The following is a 21,804-nucleotide window of genomic DNA, read 5'->3' as shown; positions in this document are numbered from 1 at the left end:
AGCGTCACATTCATGGCAGCACTGCAGGGAAAGCTTTTCCTCAACCCATGAAGAAGTGAGCAGCATAAAGGGAAATATCAGAAAAAGCCCAGCCCAAGGGAACAGGGGGATGCTGGAGAAGAACCATGGGGCAGGCTCCGTCACATCACTTGTTCCTCTGAATTTAATATGAAACAGACATGTGAAAGCCTCACAGAACCCCAGGGCAGAGTTAAGTCTGGATGGTGGACAGCGAAAATGTTTCTCTTCCTCGTCAAGACCATGAACTGAGCAATGAGGCTGGTTTCAGGATTGTTTGTGTGGCTTCGGCTTGGAATCTTCTTGGAGTATGATGTATTAGAGGGGTATGTTTGACTTGTTACTTTATCTACATGTTCATTACAATGTTTCCATGGGAATTTTCTCTTCCTATAAAGAAAATGTCCCTCTGGAGTCTCACCATATCTGTGTGATCTGATGGGTTCCTCTTTTTTCTCTTCAGTTCAGATGGTGGGACATCTGGGAGGTGAGAGGGAGGAGGAGGAAGATGAGATTTCATGCTGTCGTGTTTGTAATGACATCCCCACTTTTAATGGACATATGGTCATGGCAAATCCCAAAGGGACGTGGCCTCCTTGCAGACTGAACATCCCCCAAATCAATCTCTAGCTAAGTCTTTAATGTGGCCCAGCTGGATATTCAGTTTGTGTCCATCAGTGATGATTGTATCCCACCGCCAAAGCTTTTGGCAACCATGTGATCGCTGGCCACGCAGCAGCACTCTGTGGTGAAAGCATGCTTGGAAATTCCTTGGTCTTCCAACCTAATAATATAATGAAGCCACCAAAGCCAAACCAGTGCTGATAGAGGTGATTATTGGATTCAGCTCTAAATATCCTTGAATATTTTAGCTGATGTGATGGTGTTTTATTTATGAGAGAGAAAAAGACAGAGAGGGACAGACAGACAGACAGACAGACAGACATCTTTAATAAGAATCTGGGACTCATATGGGCTGAGATAAGGTGTTTGGGTCCTGGTCGGTGACAATGTTTCTGATTATTTAGTGTCTAAGCTTTTGTTCATGTTTCTTTAGTGAAGATGTTTCCATGGGAATTTTCCTTTTCATTTAAATATAAACACCCGCTGAAACCTCACCCTTTTTGTGAGAGACGCCAAAGAACTCCTGCTGTTCTTCTCCACTTCACACGGCAGCGCGGAGGGAGTAAAAGGATCAATAAGATTTCATTCTGTGATATTTACAATGGTATCATCACCATTAACTGTTCTATGTTAATGTTCTAATTATTAGACAGGGATACATGCACTCAGATCTTTCTAAAGAGGCCTGATAAAAATTAATCTGAACCTTGCACTTCTATTTCCTCTTTTGTTTTGGCATCTCAAAGCTGCTGAATCAACAGCCACTAAACCTCACAGCCAACTTAAGAAATACTATCTGTGGGAAAAATTTCCCGTTACCTCATCCATATCCTGACTATCCTCCCCTCCCCTCATTTGTTTCTCTCATTTTCCCATTGCAGCTTCTCCTAACCTAGACCCAGATCCTGCCAAGACTCCAGTGCAAAGTAGCTTTACACACATTGGATCCTTTGACATGACTGAAACTTTGACTCCTGGAAGGATCAGGGCCCTGCACTATGAGCTCTTTGGGGCTATTTACTCAGTGTCTGTGCAGAGCTCAGCACAACGGGGCCTCGTCCTCCATAGACTGTAACAGGAATAAAAATAAATGTATTTTATAGATGTGGAAACTGAGGCAGGAGCTGGTTTGCTCAATGGGCCAGATTACTCCTGTGCTGGCAAAGGGATAGAGGAGAGGCAGTTTGTGACTTCCCTGCTCAGTGGCTGCAGGGGCTGGTGCAGACCTCGGCACAGGCTGTGGAAGTCCTGAGATTGAGCCAAAGTTGCTCCCTTGTTTCAGTGGCCCCTGTGGGGCTTTTCATGAGTCAGCCTCTCCCTCGCCCCAAAAGAAATCATGGAATTTGCCCCAACATCATGGTTTGCTTTGTTTGAAGAATATATTGTGTCTTTTGGCCGTTTGATGTCTGAACTCCCCCTGTCACCCTCAATGTGTGTCCTTCACCCCCATTCCCCGGTCTGGACTCTGGAGGGTTGCAGTGTGGTCTCCTCTCCCTCTTCTCAGGCTGGTTGTTGCAGGCAGGGGGTGGAGCAGAGGTGCTGGGCTGGGCTGTTGCTCACAGGCAAGTGCACTAGATCAGAATCTACTTCCCATCAGAATTTGCTACTTTGCTGTTATTGAACATGCTCCAGTGTCCCGAACAGGGAACAGCGTTTCTTGAAAGGCTCAAACGTCCAAGGCTGAGATCCCTCATGTTATAAACAATCCAAAGGTGATGTCTAAAATCTACATCTATAAGGAAAACTTCTACTGTCTGTAGGATGATTGTGCTCTACAAAAAGCTCAAGGAATTCAACAGGTATAAAAGCCCCACCTCTGTGGGAGGGGAATTTTTCCTTAACTCAGGCCACTTTTACAGGTCAGTATTTAATTGGGAACAACCTCATACTATCTATAAAAAATTACCTGGTGTTTGTGTTAACTTTTTAATCAGCGCAGGGTCAAGCTGAAGGGGGGAAGGATAGCTCAGTGGCTTGAGCATTGGCCTGCTAAACACAGGTTGTGAATTCAATCCTTGAGGAGGCCACTTAGGGGTCTGGGGCAAAAATTGGTCCTGCTAGTGAAGGCAGGGGACTGGACTCAATGACCTTTTGAGGTCCCTTCCAGTTCTAGGAGATTGGTACATCTCCAATAATAAATAAAAAAGAAAACCCAGCAACTAATGTCGTGCTGGCTCATTATTCAGCTTTTTCTTCTTTAACTGAGATTTCACAGCTAAAAAAAAATAGTGCTCACCAGTTTGGGGGCTCAGGTAGGGGCTTGGGGGAGGGCAGAGAGCAGCAAGCGGTGATTTGGTGGCCGGCAGCCTCAGGGAGTGGGTGGAGCATGGCCAGGAAGAGGCAGAGTGAGGGCAAGGCCTTGGGGGAGGGATGGAGTGGGGCGGGAAGAGGGGAAGCGAGGGTGGGGTCTCAGGGGAGGGGATGTAGTGGGAACAGGGCCTTGGGACGGAGCAGGGATGGAGCACCCCTGTGAAAACTAAAAGTCGGCATCTATGGATTATACACCGTTTCTACCTCTGAAAATAGGAAATATCTCCTGTGTGATGACTCTGGTCATTTGAGGGGTTCCTGCCCACGCACTGCTCACTTACACCCTGTAGTAAGAAGAGATCCTGAGACATAAGCCCTTGCATTAGAGATCTGAGATGCAGGCCCGGCTCTAACATTTTTGCCGCCCCAAGCGAAAACAAAGAGCACTGCCCCCACCGAGCGTCGCGCCGCCCCATCCCCCGAGTGTCGCGTTGCCAAAGTCCCCGCCCCCCAAGCATCGCACCGCCCAAGTTCCCGCCCCCTCTGAGCATCGTGTCCCCCAAGTCTCCGCCCCCGAGCGTCGCATCGCCCAAGTCCCCTGCCCCTCCCGAGCACCGCACTGCGCCGCCCAAGTCCCCGCCCCCCCGAGCACCGTGCCGCTGAAGCCCGCCCCAGCCGAGCACCGCGCTGCCCAAGTCCCTGCCACCCAGCATGGCGCCACACCTCCCAAGCCCCGCCTCCCCCTAGCACCACCCAGCCGAACCAAAAAAAACCCAAAAACAAACCCTGAGTGCTGCCCATTCCCAAGTTGCTGCCCCAAGCATGTGTTTGGTAGGCTGGTGTCTGGAGCCGGCCCTGCTGAGATGAGGTAGAAGCTGTCCACAGAATCTGACTAAGAAGTGCTAGTCACAAAGCACTCATGCAAACACATCCCGACATCAAACAGTACCAAAACATTCTGATATCAAGAATGGTACAAAAACATTCCCCAAGGAAAACAGGAACACGCTGAGCTCGCCTAAAAGATTAGGTCAAGATAACAATATGCAATAAATGTTTCAATTGAACCAAGGTGTACAAGGTGACGTCAGGTGGCCGTACTGCCTTGTTTGTATCAGAGTATAAAGATGTGTCTCAGAGGGAGCATCTTTGGCCGGCCTAGGAGGCAGCGGAAAGTCCCGCCACTGAATGAGCTACAGCCATTGTCATGGGCATACAAGTCTTAGTATCTTCATAGAGTCTTCCAGGTGCTATTACCGCGCTTCGTCAACAATAAGCCTAGCCTGGTGCCTTCATCCCTTAACTGATCTTGTGGTCATTGGGTGGTTCGCTCAAGGTCTGCTGTGCTAGCTGTCTGTGCAGGGCTGGGGTGGCACATGGAGGGAACACACACACACATCAAAACATCTGTCAACATCTTGTCACAAGGGGTTCCTTGTAAGAATATGAGACCCCAGGATAGTGTGGGGGGGGGGGGTTTGAACATCAAGGCACCAGCAGGAGACAGAATCTAGCAGTGCAGATACAGGCTCTATCGCCCTCCCTTGCTGTTTGTGGTCTGTCATTGTCCAGGGAGCTGCCCCCACACCCTACGCAAACCCCGAGAGGAATCCTCTGTTATGACTCCATTACTGTCCAAGAGGCTGAGAAGCACCTATGATCACAACCAGGGGTGGCTCCAGGCTCCAGCATGCCAAGCGCGTGCTTGGGGCGGCAAGCCGCGGGGGGTGCTCTGCCGGTCGCCGGGATGGCGGTAGGCAGGCAGCCTTCAGTGGCGTGCCTGCAGAGGGTCCGCTGGTCCCGCAGCTTCAGTGGAAACTGCAGGAGGTCCACCGGAGCCGCAGGACAGGTGACCGGCACAGCGCCCCCTGCAGCATGATGCCGTGCTTGGGGCGACGAAATGTCTAGAGCCGCCTCTGATCACAACTGAACCTTTAAGAATCCAAAGTCTTTTCAAGATTAATGGAATAAGATTCTTTGAAGAAGAAGAATAAATCATCCCCTGAAACCACTGCCCTCGTTCTGCCCTCATTTGAGACAACAACCTGCTTCCTGCAATACAAAGGAGCTAACACAGGAAAGTGGGAGGGGCAGAATTTGTGCAGGAGCCAAAAGGTGTCCAGAGGAGAGTGAAATGGGGGTTGGGGAGCACTGGGGGGGGGGAAGGAGAGGTACTGATGGGTGAAATTGGGGACAGGGTGCAGGCACTGGGGTTCAGAAAGGGGGAGATGCACGTCCTGTTTTCAGGGTACAAGTTCCCTTGGCACCTGTTTCTGCCTCTGGCAGTGTGCCTCTCTGCCCCATGCTAGGAGTGTGAGGTGCCTATCTCCACCTAAGCCCCAAAGTGAGTCATGGACCGGAGGAAAATCGGCATTCAGCTACCGATCTTGCATGTGGGGCCTTATCCTCCCAGCATGCCTCCCAGATTGGTTCCCATTCAAACAGCTGTTCAATGGAAGAGGTGGTGCTGCCCACCTTATAACTTCTAGCCCAGTGATTAAAGCACTGAGCTTAGAAATAGTCCATAGGTTACAGTCCAATGTCCATATTCAGGGTGACTCCAGTCAATGACTGGGGAGCTCAATCCTTATGGCTTAAGGTTTCCCCCTCTTGAAACCCAAAGCAGATCTGAGATGAAGCAGGATCGTGTTCCAGGGTTTTTATACATTTTCTGCAGCCTTTTGGCCTGAGAAAACAATAGGCTTAACTATCCTTCTTCTGAACCTCATGGCAATTAGCACAGGGTAATTTATCCACTAAACAGTTCAGATACAGGTTACCACAACCTTCAAAGAGACTCATAGACCATAAAACTATTTCACTCCAGCGTCTTCCTAAATGTTAATATTCCTTTTTTAATCTTTGAATCAAAGCTGTAGTGATAGACAAGACTTGTTTGCTTACATCACAAGCCCTGAGCAAACATCTACCTTTCTACCTCTAACAAATCACGCTGCATTTCAAAGCTCTGTTCATTTACTTATCTTCCTAACCAGGTTCTACAGTTCGGCCATGGGTCAGGTCAGTCTGTGAGTTAATTAACTCTTTCTGGACCTGTCACCAGGGCGGCTCTACTGTTTTGGCTGCCCCAAGCAGTCATGCGCGGGAGGCGCCCCGGAGCCGCGGGAGCAGCGGACCTCCCGCGGGCATGACTGCAGAGGGTCCGCTGGTCCCGCGTGGCTCGGCTGGACCCCCCGCGGCTGCGGACGGTTCGCGGATCCGGCGGCTCCGCTTGAGCTGCCGCAGTCATGCCTGCGGGAGGTCCAGCCGAGCCGCGGGACGAGCGCCCCCTCCGCAGTCATGCCTGCGGCAGGTCCAGTCGTCCCGGGGCTCTGGTGGACCTCCCGCAGGCATGACTGCGGCACGTCCGCCGGCCCAGCCTGCCGGCCCCGCCCTCCCCCGGTGGCAGGGGACAGGCCGGCAGCGGCAGAATGGGCTGGGGCCCCAGCCTTTTGCCGCCCCCTAGATTTGGCCGCCCTAGGCACCAGCTTGTTTTGCTGGTGCCTAGAGCCGCCCCTGCCTGTCACCTTTCAATGAGATATTATATTACACTCGTAAGGTCACAACCTCCTCTCCTCCCCCTACTGTGCTGCCCAGTGGAGTAGTCAGAGGCAAAAATAGCATTGAGTACATTAGCTTTTTCCACAGCTGTCACTGGGTGATGGTGATGGTTGGTGCCAATGGGCTGTCGCTGCCTGGGGGTGGCGCTGCTGTTGCCCAGGGCTGAGTGGGGAGCTGGGCTCTGGGTTGTTGGGTGTCCAGCTCGGAGGGGCTGGGCTCGGAGCTAGGGGTCAGGGTTGGGAGGGATGGGGTCCGGGGGGTGCCTGGCTCAGAGGTGCTGGGGTCAGCGCTGGGGGGTCAGGGCTGTGGCAGGGGATAGGGTCAGGGGGATGCTCAGCTCAGTGGGGCTGAGCTTGGAGGTGGGGGTCAGGGCTGTCGGGGGGTGGTCAAGGTGGAGCCCGGCTCAGAGGGGCTTACCATGCCGCATACCCCTGCCTCTCCCGGAGCCTCAGCGCGCCACATCCAGGAGCGGCCCTGGACAGTGCTGCAGCGCCGTGGCTCCAGTGGGGCCTGAGCTCCTGCCGCTGGGCGGCAGCTTGCAGCCCTGCCCCCTTACCATGAGCGGCGGGAGCTCAGGTCCTGCCTGAGACACGCCCCTGCAGCGCTGTCCAGGGCCGCTCCTGGACGTGGCACACTGAGGCGCTGGGTGATGGGGGAAGGTGGAGGGGGGGAGCCTCCGACATTCTCATTGGGGCCCCTGTGGGGCCCGGGGCCTGGGACAAATTGCTCCATTTCCGCACCGCTCCCCCCGCCCCCCTGGTGGCCCTGAGGACAGCGCATTTGATGCCTTCCAATCAGTGGAGTCTCCTTCTGCTCCCTTCCCTCAGATATATCATCTAGCCCACTCACCACATTAGTACCTGTGGAGAGAACATGAAAAGGTTGCTCACCTGTATCTGTATTGCTGGTACATGGATGCTCCTCTTTCTTCTTCTGGAGGTCACATGCTGCCAATTTTCTTCACCATCCTTCTGTCCCTGCTGCACAGGCTGCTCTGATTCTTCAGAACGTTGTGCCTGCAGAAGCATAACCTGACATCTGTCCTGGAAATCTTCATTTTCTCTTATGCAATGCAGGGTTGATACTAGGAACACCTTCTGAAGCTTCTGCCCTCACTTGCAATCAGAATCTCCTCCCAGCTGAAGGGCCACAGAGGGGCCCCGTTTGTAGCAGAGGGATGGGATGGGCAGAATCTGTGCAGGGAGAGGACGGAGAGACCCTAGTTAGGACAGAGGGAGATGTGCTGCCAGATAGGGGCAGCGGGAGAAACTCTGGGATAGCGAGGGGCAGAGGGGATAAAAGTTATCACAATGGGGTGAGCCCTCTGCTGCAGTAGATGCCAAAATAGGACTTGGGTGGCAGAGAGGCTTGTGTTCATTGCTGGGCCATCTTAGCACCTCCTCTCTTGGGTGTGGTGTTAAAGCACATTGTCGTGTACATCTTTGTTACATAAAATAATTCATTGTCACTTGATGTGAGTCTTATCTGCTGTTCCGATTCCCTGAAAATTACTGTTTTCTATAAGCCACTGCAAATGCAATTTCACTCCATTTTACTTATTTATTTTTAATTCACTTTTAAAAGCAGCGTTTTGGTTACCCCTATTTCTTTAGCACACCTTGGTCAGCATGGTACGCATGGATGTCATTGTGCTGCTGAGTATACAGGTTTAATAATAAATAATCACAGAAAATAGTAATTGATGCTAGTATTTAAACAATCACTTACCATGTTTGTAGCAGAACATTTCCTATGTTCTTGCCAGGATTTTGTAATTTACAATTGTTATTTCACAATTTCTGTTCCTTTTATGTTTCCTCTAGCACAAGTTTTTTTCTTTATCACATGACTTCTTAGATCTCATAGACCCGTAGGCCTGGAAGGGACCTCAAGAAGCCATCGAGTTCATCTCCCTGGGCTATGGCAGGTTCAGTAGAGACCATCCTTGGCAGATGTTTTTTCTAACCTGTTCAAGCCTGGTCTACACTAGGTGTTTAAATCGGTTTTAGGAGCATAAAACCGATTTAACGCTGCACCTGTCCACACTAGGAGGCACCTTATATCGATTTTAATGGCTCTTTAAATCGGTTTCTGTACTCCTCCCCGACGAGAGGAGTAGCGCTAATATCGGGATTAACATATCGGAATAGGGTTAGTGTGGCCGCAAATCGACGGTATTGGCCTCCGGGCAGTATCCCACAGTGCACCACTGACCGCTCTGGACAGCATTCTGAACTCGGATGCACTGGCCAGGTAGACAGGAAAAGCCCCGCGAACTTTTGAAATTCATTTCCTGCTTCCCCAGCGTGGAGAGCTCATCAGCACAGGTGACCACGCACAGCTCATCTGCACAGGTAACAATGCAGTCTCCTGAGAATCGAAAAAGAGCCCCAGCATGGACTGCATGGGAGGTACTGGATCTGATCGCTATATGGGGAGAGGATTCAGTGCTAACAGAACTGCGTTCCAAAAGACGAAATGAAAAAGTATTTGAAAGAATTTCTAAGGCTATGACGGATAAAGGCCACACCAGGGACTCAGTGCAGTGCAGAGTGAAAGTTAAGGAGCTCCGACGAGCCTACCAGAAAACCAAAGAAGCAAACGGAAGGTCCGGGGCAGGTCGAAAAACATGCCGCTTCTATGCTGAGCTGCATGCAATTTTAGGGGGCTGCGCCACAAGTACCCCACCCCTGACCGTGGATTCCGAGGTGGGGGTTGTAATCTCTGCCATGGCTGAGGATTATGCAGACGGGGAAGATGAAGATGAAGAAGAGGAGGAAGACCTAGCAGAGAGCACACAGCACTCCGTGAGCCCCAGCAGCCAGGAGCTTTTTATCACCCTGACGGAATTACCCTCCTCCCAGCCCTCCCAAGCAAGTATCCCAGACAATGACGCCATGGAAGGGAGCTCTGGTGAGTGTACCTTTGTAAATAGCAAACACTGTTTTTTAAGCAAGCGTTTTTTAATGATTGATTTGCCCTGAGGACTTGGGATGCATTCGCAGACAGTATAGTTACTTAGAAAAGTTTGTTAACATGTCCGGGGATTGAGTGGAAATCCTCCAGGGACATCTCGATGAAGCGCTCCTGGAGGTACTCCAGAAGCCTTTGCAGAAGGTTTCTGGGCAAGGCAGCCTTGTTCCGCCCACCATGGTAGGACACTTTACCACGCCATGCATGTAGCAAGTAGTCCGGTATCATTGCGTGGCAAAGCATAGCAGCGTATGGTCCCGGTGATTGCTGGCATTCAAGAAGCATCCGCTCTTTATCTCGCTGTGTTATCCTCAGCAAAGTGATATCTTTCAGGATAACCTGGTTAAAAATCAGGAATTTAAGTAAGGGGGATGGCCATTTTCCTACTGGGTTCGTGGACTGCAGCAGCTTAAAAAAAAACTTTCCTGCACGTAGCGAAGCGGGGGGAGGGGAGGAATGAAATGCCGATGATCTTTTTTGTGTTTGGCCAGCGGGGCTTCCACAAGCTACCAGCCACGCAGTGGGTGGGGGGGTGGGAAGGGTGTTGATTAGCAGGGAGATAGCGTGGTATTAGCCATGCATTGGGGGGAGGGGTAAATCACTGCAGAAGCCGAAAGACAGTGGCTTACCATGGCCGAATGCAAGCTGAATTCTGATGCCTGGACCTGTGTCTGTGAGATCTGTAACTACAGAGCTGCAGGCACTCAGTATTAAGATGAAAAATGCGACCTTGTAGGGAAATCACATGGGCTATGTAAGGTGAATAGTGCTGTTCACTGTGAAAGAGTATAACCTTTGTTCTTTAAAATGTATCTTTTTAAATATTTCTCTCCCTCTCATGCAGCTGCAAATATTTCAAGCGTCCCTCCTCCATCCCAAAGGCTAGCACAGATAAGGCGCAGGAAAAAGAAGACGCGAGATGAGATGTTCTCAGATATTATCGAAGTTACACGCAATGAAAGAGCTCATCTGAATGAGTGGAAGGACGTGGTATCAAATTACAGGAAAGAGGCCAGTGAACGTGAGGACAGGAGGGACAACCGAGATGAGAGGTGGCGGCAGGAAGATCAGCGGTGGCGGGATGCAACTCTGGGGCTGCTGCGTGATCAAACTGACATGCTCCGGCGTCTGGTGGAGCTTCAGGAATGGCAGCAGGATCACAGAGTATCACTGCAGCCCCTGTGTAACCACCCTCAACCCTCACCATGTTCCATATCCTCCTCACCCAGACGTGTAAGAACGCGTGGGGGGAGGCTCCGTGCACCTGCCCACTCCACCCCCGTGGACAGCCCTACCAGAAGGCTGTCGTTAATGTGAAATGTTTTTAATGGCCTTCTCCATCCTTCCTATCCTCCTCCCAAACCACACCCTTACTTCTCTCCCTCTTTTTATAATGAATTAATAAAGAATTCATGATTTTTAAACGAGAGTGACTTTATTTGCATAAGTAAGCTGTACTCGAAGGGGGAGGGTGAGTTGCTTACAGGGAATGAGTCAATCAAGAGGGGTTGGGTGTTCATCAACAAACACAGCAGTCACACTGTACCCTGGCCATTGATGAAGCTCGTTTTCAAAGCTTCTCTGATGCGCACCGCTTCCTGGTGTGCTCTTCTAATCTCCCTGGTGTCTGGCTGCGCGTAATCAGCGGCCAGGTGATTTGCCTCAGCCTCCCACCCCGCCGTAAAGGTCTCCCCCTTACTCTCACAGAGATTGTGGAGAATACAGCAAGCAGCAATAACATTGGGGACATTGGTTTGGCTGAGGTCTGAGCGAGTCAGTAATGTCCGCCAGCGCGCCTTTAAACGGCCAAATGCACATTCCACCACCATTCTGCACTTGCTCAGCCTGTAATTGAACAGATCCTGACCACTGTCCAGGCTGCCTGTGTATGGCTTCATGAGCCATGGCATCAAGGGGTAGGCTGGGTCCCCCAGGATAACGACAGGCATTTCAACATCCCCAACTGTTATTTTCTGGTCTGGGAAGTAATTCCCTTGCTGCAGCCGTTTAAACAGAGTAGTGCTTCTGAAGACGCGAGCGTCATGAACCTCACTGGCCATCCCACGTGGATGTTTGTGAAACGTCCCTTGTGATCCACCAGTGCTTGCAGCACCATTGAAAAGTACCCCTTCCGGTTTACGTACTGGGTGCCCTGGCGCTGCGGTGCCAAGATAGGGATATGGGTTCCATCTATCGCCCCACCACAGTTAGGGAATCCCATTGCAGCAAAGCCATCCACTATGGCCTGCACGTTTCCCAGAGTCACAACCTTTCGTAGCAGCAGCTTAGTGATTGCTTTGGCTACTTGCATCACAGCAGCCCCCACAGTAGATTTTCCAACTCCAAATTGATTCCCGACTGACTGGTAGCTGTCTGGCATTGCAAGCTTCCACAGGGCTATCGCCACTCGCCTCTCTACTGTGAGGGCTGCTCTCATCTTGGTATTATGGCGTTTCAGGGCAGGAGCAAGCAAGTCACAAAGTTCCATGAAAGTGCCCTTACGCATGCGAAAGTTTCGCAGCCACTGGGAATCGTCCCATACCTGCAACACAATGCGGTCCCACCAGTCAGTGCTTGTTCCACGGGCCCAAAATCGGCGTTCAATGGATAGAATCTGCCCCATTACCATCAGGATCTTTAAAGCGCAGGGGCCCGCGGTTTGAGAGAATTCTGTGTCTACATCCTCATCACTGTCATCGCCGCGCTGCCGTATCCACCTCCTCCTCGACACGGTTTGAAGGTCCTGGTTCAGCATATACTGCACGAGAGTGCGCGAGGTGTTTAAAACATCCACGATTGCGGTATTGAGCTGAGCAGGGTCCATGCTTGCTGTGTTATGGCGTCTGCACAGTTCATCAAGCAAAAAAGGCGCGAAACGGTTGTCTGCTGCTTTCAGGGAGGGAGGTGTGAGGCTGTACCCAGAACCACCCGCGACAATGATTTTTGCCCCATCAGGCACTGGGATCTCAACCCGGAAATGCCAAGGGGCGGGGGAGGCTGCGGGAACTATGGGATAGCTATGGGATAGCTACCCACAGTGCAACGCTCCCGAAATCGACGCTAGCCTCGGACCGTGGACGCACACCACCGATTTAATGTGTTTAGTGTGGCCGTGCGCAATCGATTTTATACAATCTGTTTTACTAAACCGGTTTATGTAAATTCGGAATAATCCCGTAGTGTAGACGTACCCTCAGATACTTTTGAAAATCCTATAGGTGTCTATGTGCATGCTGAAGTGCCTCAGTGGTTTTGAAAATTAGTCCTAAAGAATGTAGGCCCTATCCACAGAGTGAGGGACCATATCCTGGAAAGCAGTGTCTCTGGAAAAGATTTAGGGGGTCCTAATAGACAAGAACTAAACCTAAACTCCCAGTGTGATGCTGTGGCAAAAAGGGCTAATGTGATCCTTGGATGTATAAACAGGGGGGTATTGAGTAGGAGTTGAATTTATGGCACTGGATTTACCTCTCATTGAGCTGAATGTACCTCTGCATATGGCCTTGATGAGACTGTTACTAGGATACTGTGTAGAGTTCAGGTATCAGTGCACAGTTCAGGAAATGGAAAATTACAAGAGGGCCATAGGAGCAGCGAGAGGGATAACAGTGGGAGAATTTATTGTGTCTTTGATGTCTATACACAAATGCAAGGAGCATAGGGAATGAACTGGAAGTATTAGTACATGAGCCAAACTATGACTTAATTGGCATCACAGAGACTTGGTGGGGTAACTCTCATGACTGGTATATTGGTATAGAGGGGCATTGCTTGTTCATGAAGGACAGGCAGAGAAAAAAGGATGAGGTGTTACATGGGTGGTGGGTATAATAGGCCAGGGGAGGCTCTGCCTCCTGTGGTGCTGCCGCGGGACCCACATTGGGAGGTGTGGGGCAAAGTTTTTCCTTTATTATGCCCCATGCAGGTTCCAGGGTGGCTGAGGAGGCAGTATGTGCTATTCAGCATCCTGGGTTCCTCAGTAATCTCCATGGACTCCAGGGGGATTATTGAGGAACCCAGGAAACTGTGTAGCACATAGCACCAACTCAGCCATCCTGGAACCTGCATTGGGCATGTCAAAAGTGTTTTGGAAAAGACTTTTTCCCTGGGGCAGTTTGGGAAGGGGAGGTACAGCTGGCCTGGGGCTCCTCTGGCTGAGGGGGATGGTGCTCAGGGCTTTCGGGGGGGGGAGTTTGTGGCTCTGGTTATGGGGGGGCACGAGGTCTGGGGGCTCTGGCCGCAGGGAGGAATGGGCAGAAGGGGTGGAGCTGGGGGCTACTTCCCCAAAGGGGGTATCCACCTGCTGCCCACAAGGTGCTATGTAATACATTAAGAATATATTCACTTGGTCTGAGGTCTAGAAGGAGGTGAGTGACAGACCAGCTGAAAGTTTAAGTGTAAGGACCCAGGGACTAGAATGTGGGTCTGTAGCACCTGATAGTCCCACAGTCCCACTGGAAGGCCCTGTAGAGGTACAGCCAGGGAGCACTATGGAGAATAGGCGCTGCAGGAAGTACCACCCAGGAGACCCAGAGTGACAGTACCCTGCAGTCCTCTGATTGGAGAAGTGCCCCTACTCAACCTCAGGGCTTGGCCCAGGAAGATGTCTGAGCACCCACATAGATCTTAGCTGGCTACTACACTGCAGCTCCTGATCCCAGCTTGACTTTGACCCTGACTCATGATCCTAACCTGGTACTGCCTCTAGTCTCTGACCTGGCCTGACTCTAACCCTGACTCCTGTTTACAGAACCTGGCCTTGGGATTCCTCTTACTCTGACACAGAAACTCCCTTCCCTGGTGGGCAGACCTCAGCCCAGCTGTGACCGCTAGGCAAAACTGCCAGGCAAAACTATGTCCTGGTCCCATACAATGAGTTAAGATAAAAGGGGCGGGGGGAAATAGAGGCTATGTCATGAGAGAGGTTTACTATAGACCACCAAATCAGGAAGGGCAGGTAGGTGTGGCATTTCTAGAACAAACAACAGAAATATCCAAATGCAAGACCTGGCAGTAATGGGAGACTTTAGCTGCCCAGATACCTGTTGGAAAAGCAACACAGCAAAACACAAAAGGTTCCAGTAAATTTTTGAAATATATCAGGGTGTGGCAAATTCAGGCCAATTAACTACCTGGAGAGGGGTAACAATTAGCCGGGAAGGCTTAGCCAGCAAAATAAGGTTCAGCTGGGGCAGGGGTTGGAAAGAAACTAATCAGGTTCAGCTGGCCCCAGTTGCTAGAGACCTTTTTAAACCCTCCCTGACAAGGAAGCCAGGGGGGAAGGAGGACGAGAGAAGCAGGGCAGCTGCCAGCAAGGAGGGACAGCTGAACTCTGAGACTCGCTGCAGGACGGAGGGCATTCTCCCCAGGGGAGGAAAAGAAACTAGAACTAGGAGGCTGGCTGAGAAGGAATCAGCCCGGCCTTGGGAGATTGAGAAGGGTTTTTTTTCCCTTGTGCCTAGCCTGTGCCTCTGAAGCTAGGACGGACTGAGCTAACAAGCAGAGGGGCAGGTATTTTGCCACACGTGGTGTCAGGGGTGGGATCGCCCAGTGAGTGAGGCTCCATGGCAAGCCGTAACTGGGCAGGGTGAAGACCGCAAAAAAAAAAAAAAAAAAAAAAATTTCTTCTTCTAAAATGGAGGATGTGCTGAAGGCACTGATGCAGGCCACTGCGGCCCAACAAGAGGCCACCCGAGTGCAGGTGGCTGCCCAGCGGGAGTCCGTACGGGTGCAACAGGAGACCAACCAGCTGTTGATGAGCCAGGCAGCCCAAGATCGAGCAAACCTGACCGAGGTAGTGAATCAGTTGAAGGCCCTGACCACGATGACGCAGGGGGCCCAGGGGACCCGACCGCTACGGGCAAGCAACTACTTGCAGAAGATGATACCAGAGGACGATGTAGAGGCATATCTCCTCGCGTTCGAGAGGACGGCCGGGCGGGAGGCCTGGCCACAGGACCAGTGGGCCGGTCTGCTGGCTCCATTTCTATGCGGGGAGGCCCAGAAAGCCTACTTTGACATGCCCGCGGAAGCAGCCATGGATTACTCTCGGCTGAAGGCGGAGATCCTGACGAGGCAGGCCTGACGCCTGCCATAAGGGCCCAGCGCTTCCACGAGTGGAAGTACCGGGAGGACAAACCCCCGAGGTCCCAGTTATTCGATCTGATACACCTTGCTCGGAAGTGGCTCCGCCCCGAGGCCCATGGTCCGGAGAAGGTATTAGAACTACTGGTATTGGACAGATACATGAGAGGGTTGCCGCCGGACATACGGGGGTGGGTCTGCCAAAACGACCCCTCCTCTTATGATGATCTGGTTGCTCTCGTGGAGAGACACTTGGCAGCCCAAGAACTATCTCAGACCCCCGGGGGAGGGAGGCGCCAATATCAGAGGCCAGCCTCTACGCCGAGGCCCCCGTTCGCCCTAGCCCCGAGCCGGAAAATGGAGGAGGCAGGAGGTGAAGGAACCACCGGCAGGCCCGGAAAGACTGGAGGACTGGGAAGAAGGGCTCCGGGAATGCGTCGGCAGCCCGAAAAATAGGGGCTGCCCAAGGGGATACCGATGTTATGCCTGTGGTGAACTAGGGCACATTGCTGCCCAATGCCCTAACCTTGGGGAGCCTATGCAGTGCGAACTAGGGGAAATAGGGGGACCGTGTGGGCTAATCAGTCTGGTCGGGGACACGATGGTCCCTCATAGATACATTCGGCCCGTTAAGCTGAACGGGATAGGGACCACCGCATTAATAGACTCAGGCAGTGCGATTACGCTGGTCTCTGGGAAGCTGGTCAAGCCGGGCCAACTATCCCAGGCCCCGCTGGAATATCCTGTGTACATGGGGATGTCGGCTACTACCCGACCGTCCCTGTACGCATTGAGGTGCTCGGAAACCCCACCGAGGTGACGGTAGGAGTCGTTCCGAAACTCCCTTACCCTGTCCTTATCGGACGGGACTTCCCGGGATTTGATGGCCTACTCCCCGGGAAAGAGGAGGAAGGGTGGGAGAACCCTGGGGGCCCAGGGGCGGCCCAGATGGGGGACCCTCTCCCCGCTTTCCATGAGTTTGGCCAGGACGTGTTCTCCCCACCGGGGAAGCCCAGGAAACCTCGGAGGGAACGGAGGGCCGACAAAAGGAGGGGGACGAGGATCCTGACCCGGTACCTGACGCCTACATTGGTGGGGGAAAGAAGGGGCGCAGCTGACAGCGGGGCCAGGCCCGCCGACTCCAGCCCATTTGTTGGGCCAGGTTCCCCGAAGGCTATCTCTGAGGGAGAGGGGGAGGAGGACCCTCCCGAAATGGGGCCCATAGGGGCCGCACGTGGGACTTTTGGTCAGGATCAGGCCAATGATCCCCTATACCATACGTGCTGTTTGCCGTCCGGGAAGTACCTCAGGCCTCCACGGGATTCTCCCCCTTCGAGCTGTTATATGGTCGGCACCCCAGGGGCATACTGGACCTGGCTAAAGAAGACTGGGAAGAGCAGCCAAACCCGGGGAGAAACATTGTGGAACATGTGCTACAAATGAGAGACCGGATCGCCAGGGTCACCCCCCTAGTACGCGAACACATGGAGAAGGCCCAAGGGGCACAACGGACCTACTACAACCGTCAAGCAAAGGCCCGGAAGTTCCAGGTGGGGGACCGGGTGATGGTGCTCCTACCCACGGCAGAGAGCAAGCTCCTGGCCAGATGGCAGGGACCCTATGAGGTAATTGAGGCGGTAGGGGAAGTTAACTACAAGGTCCGACAGCCAGGTCGCCGGAAGCTGGAGCAGATCTATCACATAAATCTGCTGAAACCCTGGCAGGATAGAGAAACCCTGGTAACGGGGTTTGGGGGCGCCACCCTAAAGACGATCGGCCCAACCAGGTGGGAATATCCCGGGAGCTGACCCCAGAACAACGATCCGAGGCGGTCAGCCTGGTCGAACGCAACCAAGACGTGTTCTCGGAGAAGCCCGGTCGAACTACGGAAGTTCACCATCACATCTTCACAGAGCCCGGGGTGAAGGTGCACGTCAAGCCATACCGGATCCCGGAGGCCAAAAGAGAGGAAATTCGGAAAGAGGTCAGGAAGATGCTGGCCCTAGGGGTTATTGAAGAGTCTCATAGCCAGTGGTCCAGTCCCGTGGTTCTGGTGCCAAAGCCAGACGGCAGTATGAGATTCTGCAACGACTTCCGCAAGCTGAACGAGGTATCCCGGTTTGACGCCTACCCCTTACCCAGGATCGACGAACTGATCGACAGATTAGGAAAGGCCCGGTTCATGTCTACCCTGGACCTTACCAAGGGCTATTGGCAGATCCCCCTGGCGAAGACCGACAAGGAGAAGACGGCCTTTGCAACCCCGGAAGGACTATATCAATACACCGTTCTTCCCTTTGGATTACATGGGGCCCCCGCTACCTTCCAGCGGCTGATGGATAAGCTGTTACGGACCCATAGGGAGTACGCTGCTGCCTATCTTGATGATGTCATCATATATAGCCCCGACTGGGAGACGCATCTCGGAAAGGTAGAGGCAGTATTAGATACCCTGAGAAGGGCCGGGCTGACCGCGAACCTCCAAGTGTTCGATCGGGTTAGCTGAAGCCAAATACCTGGGGTATGTAGTGGGCGGGCGTGGTGAGGCCCCAGCTCAACAAGCTAGACGCCATATTGAAGTGGCCCCGCCACTGCGGAAGAAGCAGGTCCGAGCGTTCCTGGGACTCGTGGGGTACTATAGGCGGTTCATTCCCCACTTTGCCACCAGGGCATGCCCCTTAACGGACCTGACCAGGGCTCGGGGCCCGGACATAGTGAAATGGTCTGCTGCGGCCGAAGCCGCTTTTGTGGATCTACGAACGGCCCTCTGCACGGACCCTGTCCTAGTAGCCCCAGACTGGGGGCAGGAGTTCATCCTACAGACGGACGCCTCAGAAGTAGGCCTGGGGGCAGTGCTTTCCCAAATGGTCGGAGATGACGAACACCCCGTCCTCTACCTCAGTAGAAAGCTCCTGCCTAGAGAACGGAAGTACGCCATCGTGGAGAAGGAATGTCTGGCGGTAAAGTGGGCCGTAGAAAGCCTCCGCTATTATTTACTGGGACGGAGATTTGCCCTAGTCACGGACCATGCCCCGTTGCAATGGATGCACCAGAACAAGGACAAGAACGCGCGAGTGACGAGATGGTTCCTGTCGCTTCAGCCCTTCCACTTCACGGTTCGGCACCGGTCCGGGTCTCAACATGGCAATGCGGATGGCCTGTCAAGGGTACATTGTTTTCCGACCCAAGTGGCCCAACCCCGTAGTGTTGAGCAGGGGGGGGGGATATGTGGCAAATTCAGGCCAATTAACTACCTGGAGAGGGGTAACAATTAGCCGGGAAGGCTTAGCCAGCAAAATAAGGTTCAGCTGGGGCAGGGGTTGGAAAGAAACTAATCAGGTTCAGCTGGCCCCACTTGCTAGAGACCTTTTTAAACCCTCCCTGACAAGGAAGCCAGGGGGGAAGGAGGACGAGAGAAGCAGGGCAGCTGCCAGCAAGGAGGGACAGCTGAACTCTGAGACTCGCTGCAGGACGGAGGGCATTCTCCCCAGGGGAGGAAAAGAAACTAGAACTAGGAGGCTGGCTGAGAAGGAATCAGCCCGGCCTTGGGAGATTGAGAAGGGTTTTTTTTCCCTTGTGCCTAGCCTGTGCCTCTGAAGCTAGGACGGACTGAGCTAACAAGCAGAGGGGCAGGTATTTTGCCACACAGGGACAACCTTTTGTTTCAGAAGGTGGAGGAAGTAACCAGGGGAAAAGCCCTTTTAGATGTGATTCTGACTAATTGCTTGTGAATCTGAAGGTTGAAGGCAATTTGGGTGAAAGTGACCATGAAATGATAGATTTCATGATTCTAAGGAAAGGAAGGAGTGAGAGCAGCAGAACAAGGAAAATGGATTTTAACAAACTCAGAGAACTGGCAGCTAAGGTCCTCTGGGAAGAAAATCTACAGGAAAAAGGAGTTCAGGGGAGCTGGCAGTTTGTCAAAGAGACACTAATAAATGTGCAACAGCAAGCTGTCCTGATGTGAAGGAAAGATTGGAAGAACAGTAAGAGGCCAATATGGCTCCATCAGGAACTCTTTAATGACCTGAAAATCAAAAGGGAATCCTAGAAAAAGTGGAAATGTGGACAAGTTGCTAAGAATGAGCACAGGAAACCAGCACAAGCACATAGGGACAAAAGGCCAAATCAGAAAATTAGCTACACCTAGCTAGGCACAAAAAAGGCAATCAGAAGAGAGTCTATAAATATGTTAGGAGCAAGAGAAAAATGAAGGAAAGTGTAGGCCCTCTACTTAGCAAAGAAGGAAGCTAACAACAGACAACATCAAGAAGGCTGAGCCAGTCTCTGGACAACCTAATAAGTACAGCTGGTCTGTACTAGTCTACTTGAGTGGCTACAACACTGGATTGGTTGCCAAATTTAGCAGACCAGGTCTTAAGCCCAGCAGCATGGTGATAGCTCCTGCTTTCTTCTAGCCTTGTCCCTGTTTTGCTTTGTTTTAGCTAACCCAATTCTGACCTCTTGATTCAGATTCCTGATGTCTGACCTCAGCTCTGATGCCAGACTCTGGCATCAAGCACCAGGCTCATGTTTTGACCCTGGGCTCTGATTATGAGGCATGATTGCCCATGTCCCAGTCACTGACACTGAGGTGTTTAATGCCTATTTTGCTTCAATCTTCACTAAAAAGGTTAATTGTGACCAGATATGCAATACAGTTAATATTAGCAGCAAGGGGGGAGAAACAGCAGCCAAAATAGAGGAAAGAACAGGTTAAAGAATATTTAGATAAGATAGATGTATTCAAGTTGGTGGTGCCTGATGAAATTCACCTGTGGGCACTTAAGGAATTGGCTGCAGCAATCTCAGAGCTATTAATGATTATCTTTGAGAACTCCTGGAGGAGGGGTGAGGACCCAGGACTGGAGAAGGGCACATTGTGCCTGTCTTTAAAAAGGGGAACAAAGATGACCCAGGGAATTATAGACCAGCCAGCCTAACTTCAGTTACTGGAACATATATTTAGAGCACTCTCCTATGACCCCAGTTCAAGTCCTTCCTCTCCCTCACACAGAGGGGAAGTGAACCTGGGTCCAGGGCCAGCTTTAGGCCTATTCCACCAATTTCTCCAAATCGGGCCCCGTGCCTAAGAGGGCCCCACACCCGGTGAGAATCCCTTCCCTGGCTAGAGGTGCCTTTTTAATTTTTACTCACCTGGTGGTGCTTTGGGTCTTCAGCAGCACTTCGGTGGCAGGTCCTTCACTTGCTCTGGGTCTTCAGCGGCACTTTGGCAGAGGGTCATTCAGTGCCACCGAAGGCGTGGAGTGAGTGAAGGACCAGCTGCCGAAGTGCCTCTGAAGACTTGGAGGTGGAGCGCTGTCCAATGAGTACAAGCCCCACATGTTTTTTTACATGTGGTTGGTTTTGTTGTTTTTTTTTTTTTAAAAAGTCATCCCTGCCGGGGCCCCATCAACACTGTTCGCATTGGGCCCTGCACTTCCTCAAGCCGGCCCTGCCTGGGTCCCCTCATACTGCAGGGGAGGGCTCTAATCACTGGCCTGAAAGTGGTGAGGCAGGTGCCTCCTCTGGCTGAATTTTGAATGAGACCAGATCGGCTGGTCTGCCTCTGAGCAGATCTCCTGACCTGGGCTCTGAAGGGAAGATAAAAGTGGAGGAGCACCTGTGGCCCCCCAGGTTCATGAGTGTTAGGGATTGGGCAGGACACAGGTGTGAGGTAACAGGGCACATGTCTACAGGCAGAAACACAGGCAGTTAGGGGGCTGCTACTGCAAAAAATTAGGCTCCAAATCAAGTGAGTTTAGGTTTTTGCTACTGGTAGCAAATTCCAATTAGAAGCAGTTCCTGGCACAGTGACCAGCTTCAGCTGCCTGGAGCTCAGCCCCTTCCCCTCCTGGGCTGGAATATGCCCCTTCCCACAGACCCCATTCCGGGATCCCTCCTCCTCCTCCTGCTGCTTTATGGAATATGGAGCAACAATATACAAGTAAGCCAACAAGGGCCTGATCCTGCAAACCCTCCTGTTTCACACAGCATGTTGGAGTCCCTGCTGCTGTGACTCAGGGCTGCTGGGGAGATGGCGGGGGTGGGCGTTGCAGGGGGTGTGGGTGGCTGGGATCATCTGCGCTGAGCAGCAGGGACACGGCACCAGATCTGGGCTCTGCTCCCCGCCTGCTCCGGTTTGGAAGGAGCGGGGCTTGGGGGGGGGACTCGTGGTTTATCAGAATCCAGCCCGTGGACTCAACGCCCGGGGAGCCCCACGGACTCCTCCTCTCCGGGCTGCTGGTTACAGCACAACAGTGAGGAGGGGACCCCCCCCCGGCGCCTTCTCCC

General features: G+C 52.3%; 2 protein-coding genes across 3 annotated transcripts in view; both read left to right on the top strand.

Annotated features, from left to right (window-relative positions):
* LOC120383937 (E3 ubiquitin-protein ligase TRIM39-like) overlaps positions 1 to 21,804 on the top strand; it is a 961,691-nt gene that overhangs the window by 98,491 nt on the left and 841,396 nt on the right. The window lies entirely within an intron of this gene.
* The window catches only part of LOC120383908 (butyrophilin subfamily 1 member A1-like), a 40,046-nt gene continuing 39,415 nt past the window's right edge, over positions 21,174 to 21,804 (top strand). Inside the window, exon 1 of one of the 2 annotated variants that reach the window (XM_039502231.1) lies at positions 21,174 to 21,457. In XM_039502231.1, coding sequence (XP_039358165.1) covers positions 21,439 to 21,457 — 19 coding nt within the window. In that variant the 5' untranslated portion in view covers positions 21,174 to 21,438. The remainder of the gene's footprint in view (positions 21,458 to 21,804) is intronic. The other variant, XM_039502233.1, reaches the window with a different exon arrangement.

Source organism: Mauremys reevesii, linkage group 15, assembly GCF_016161935.1.
Source record: "Mauremys reevesii isolate NIE-2019 linkage group 15, ASM1616193v1, whole genome shotgun sequence".
NCBI classification, from domain to species: domain Eukaryota; kingdom Metazoa; phylum Chordata; order Testudines; family Geoemydidae; genus Mauremys; species Mauremys reevesii.
The sequence above is the reverse complement of the archived record's forward strand: the minus strand, read 5'-3'. Positions and strand labels throughout refer to the sequence as shown.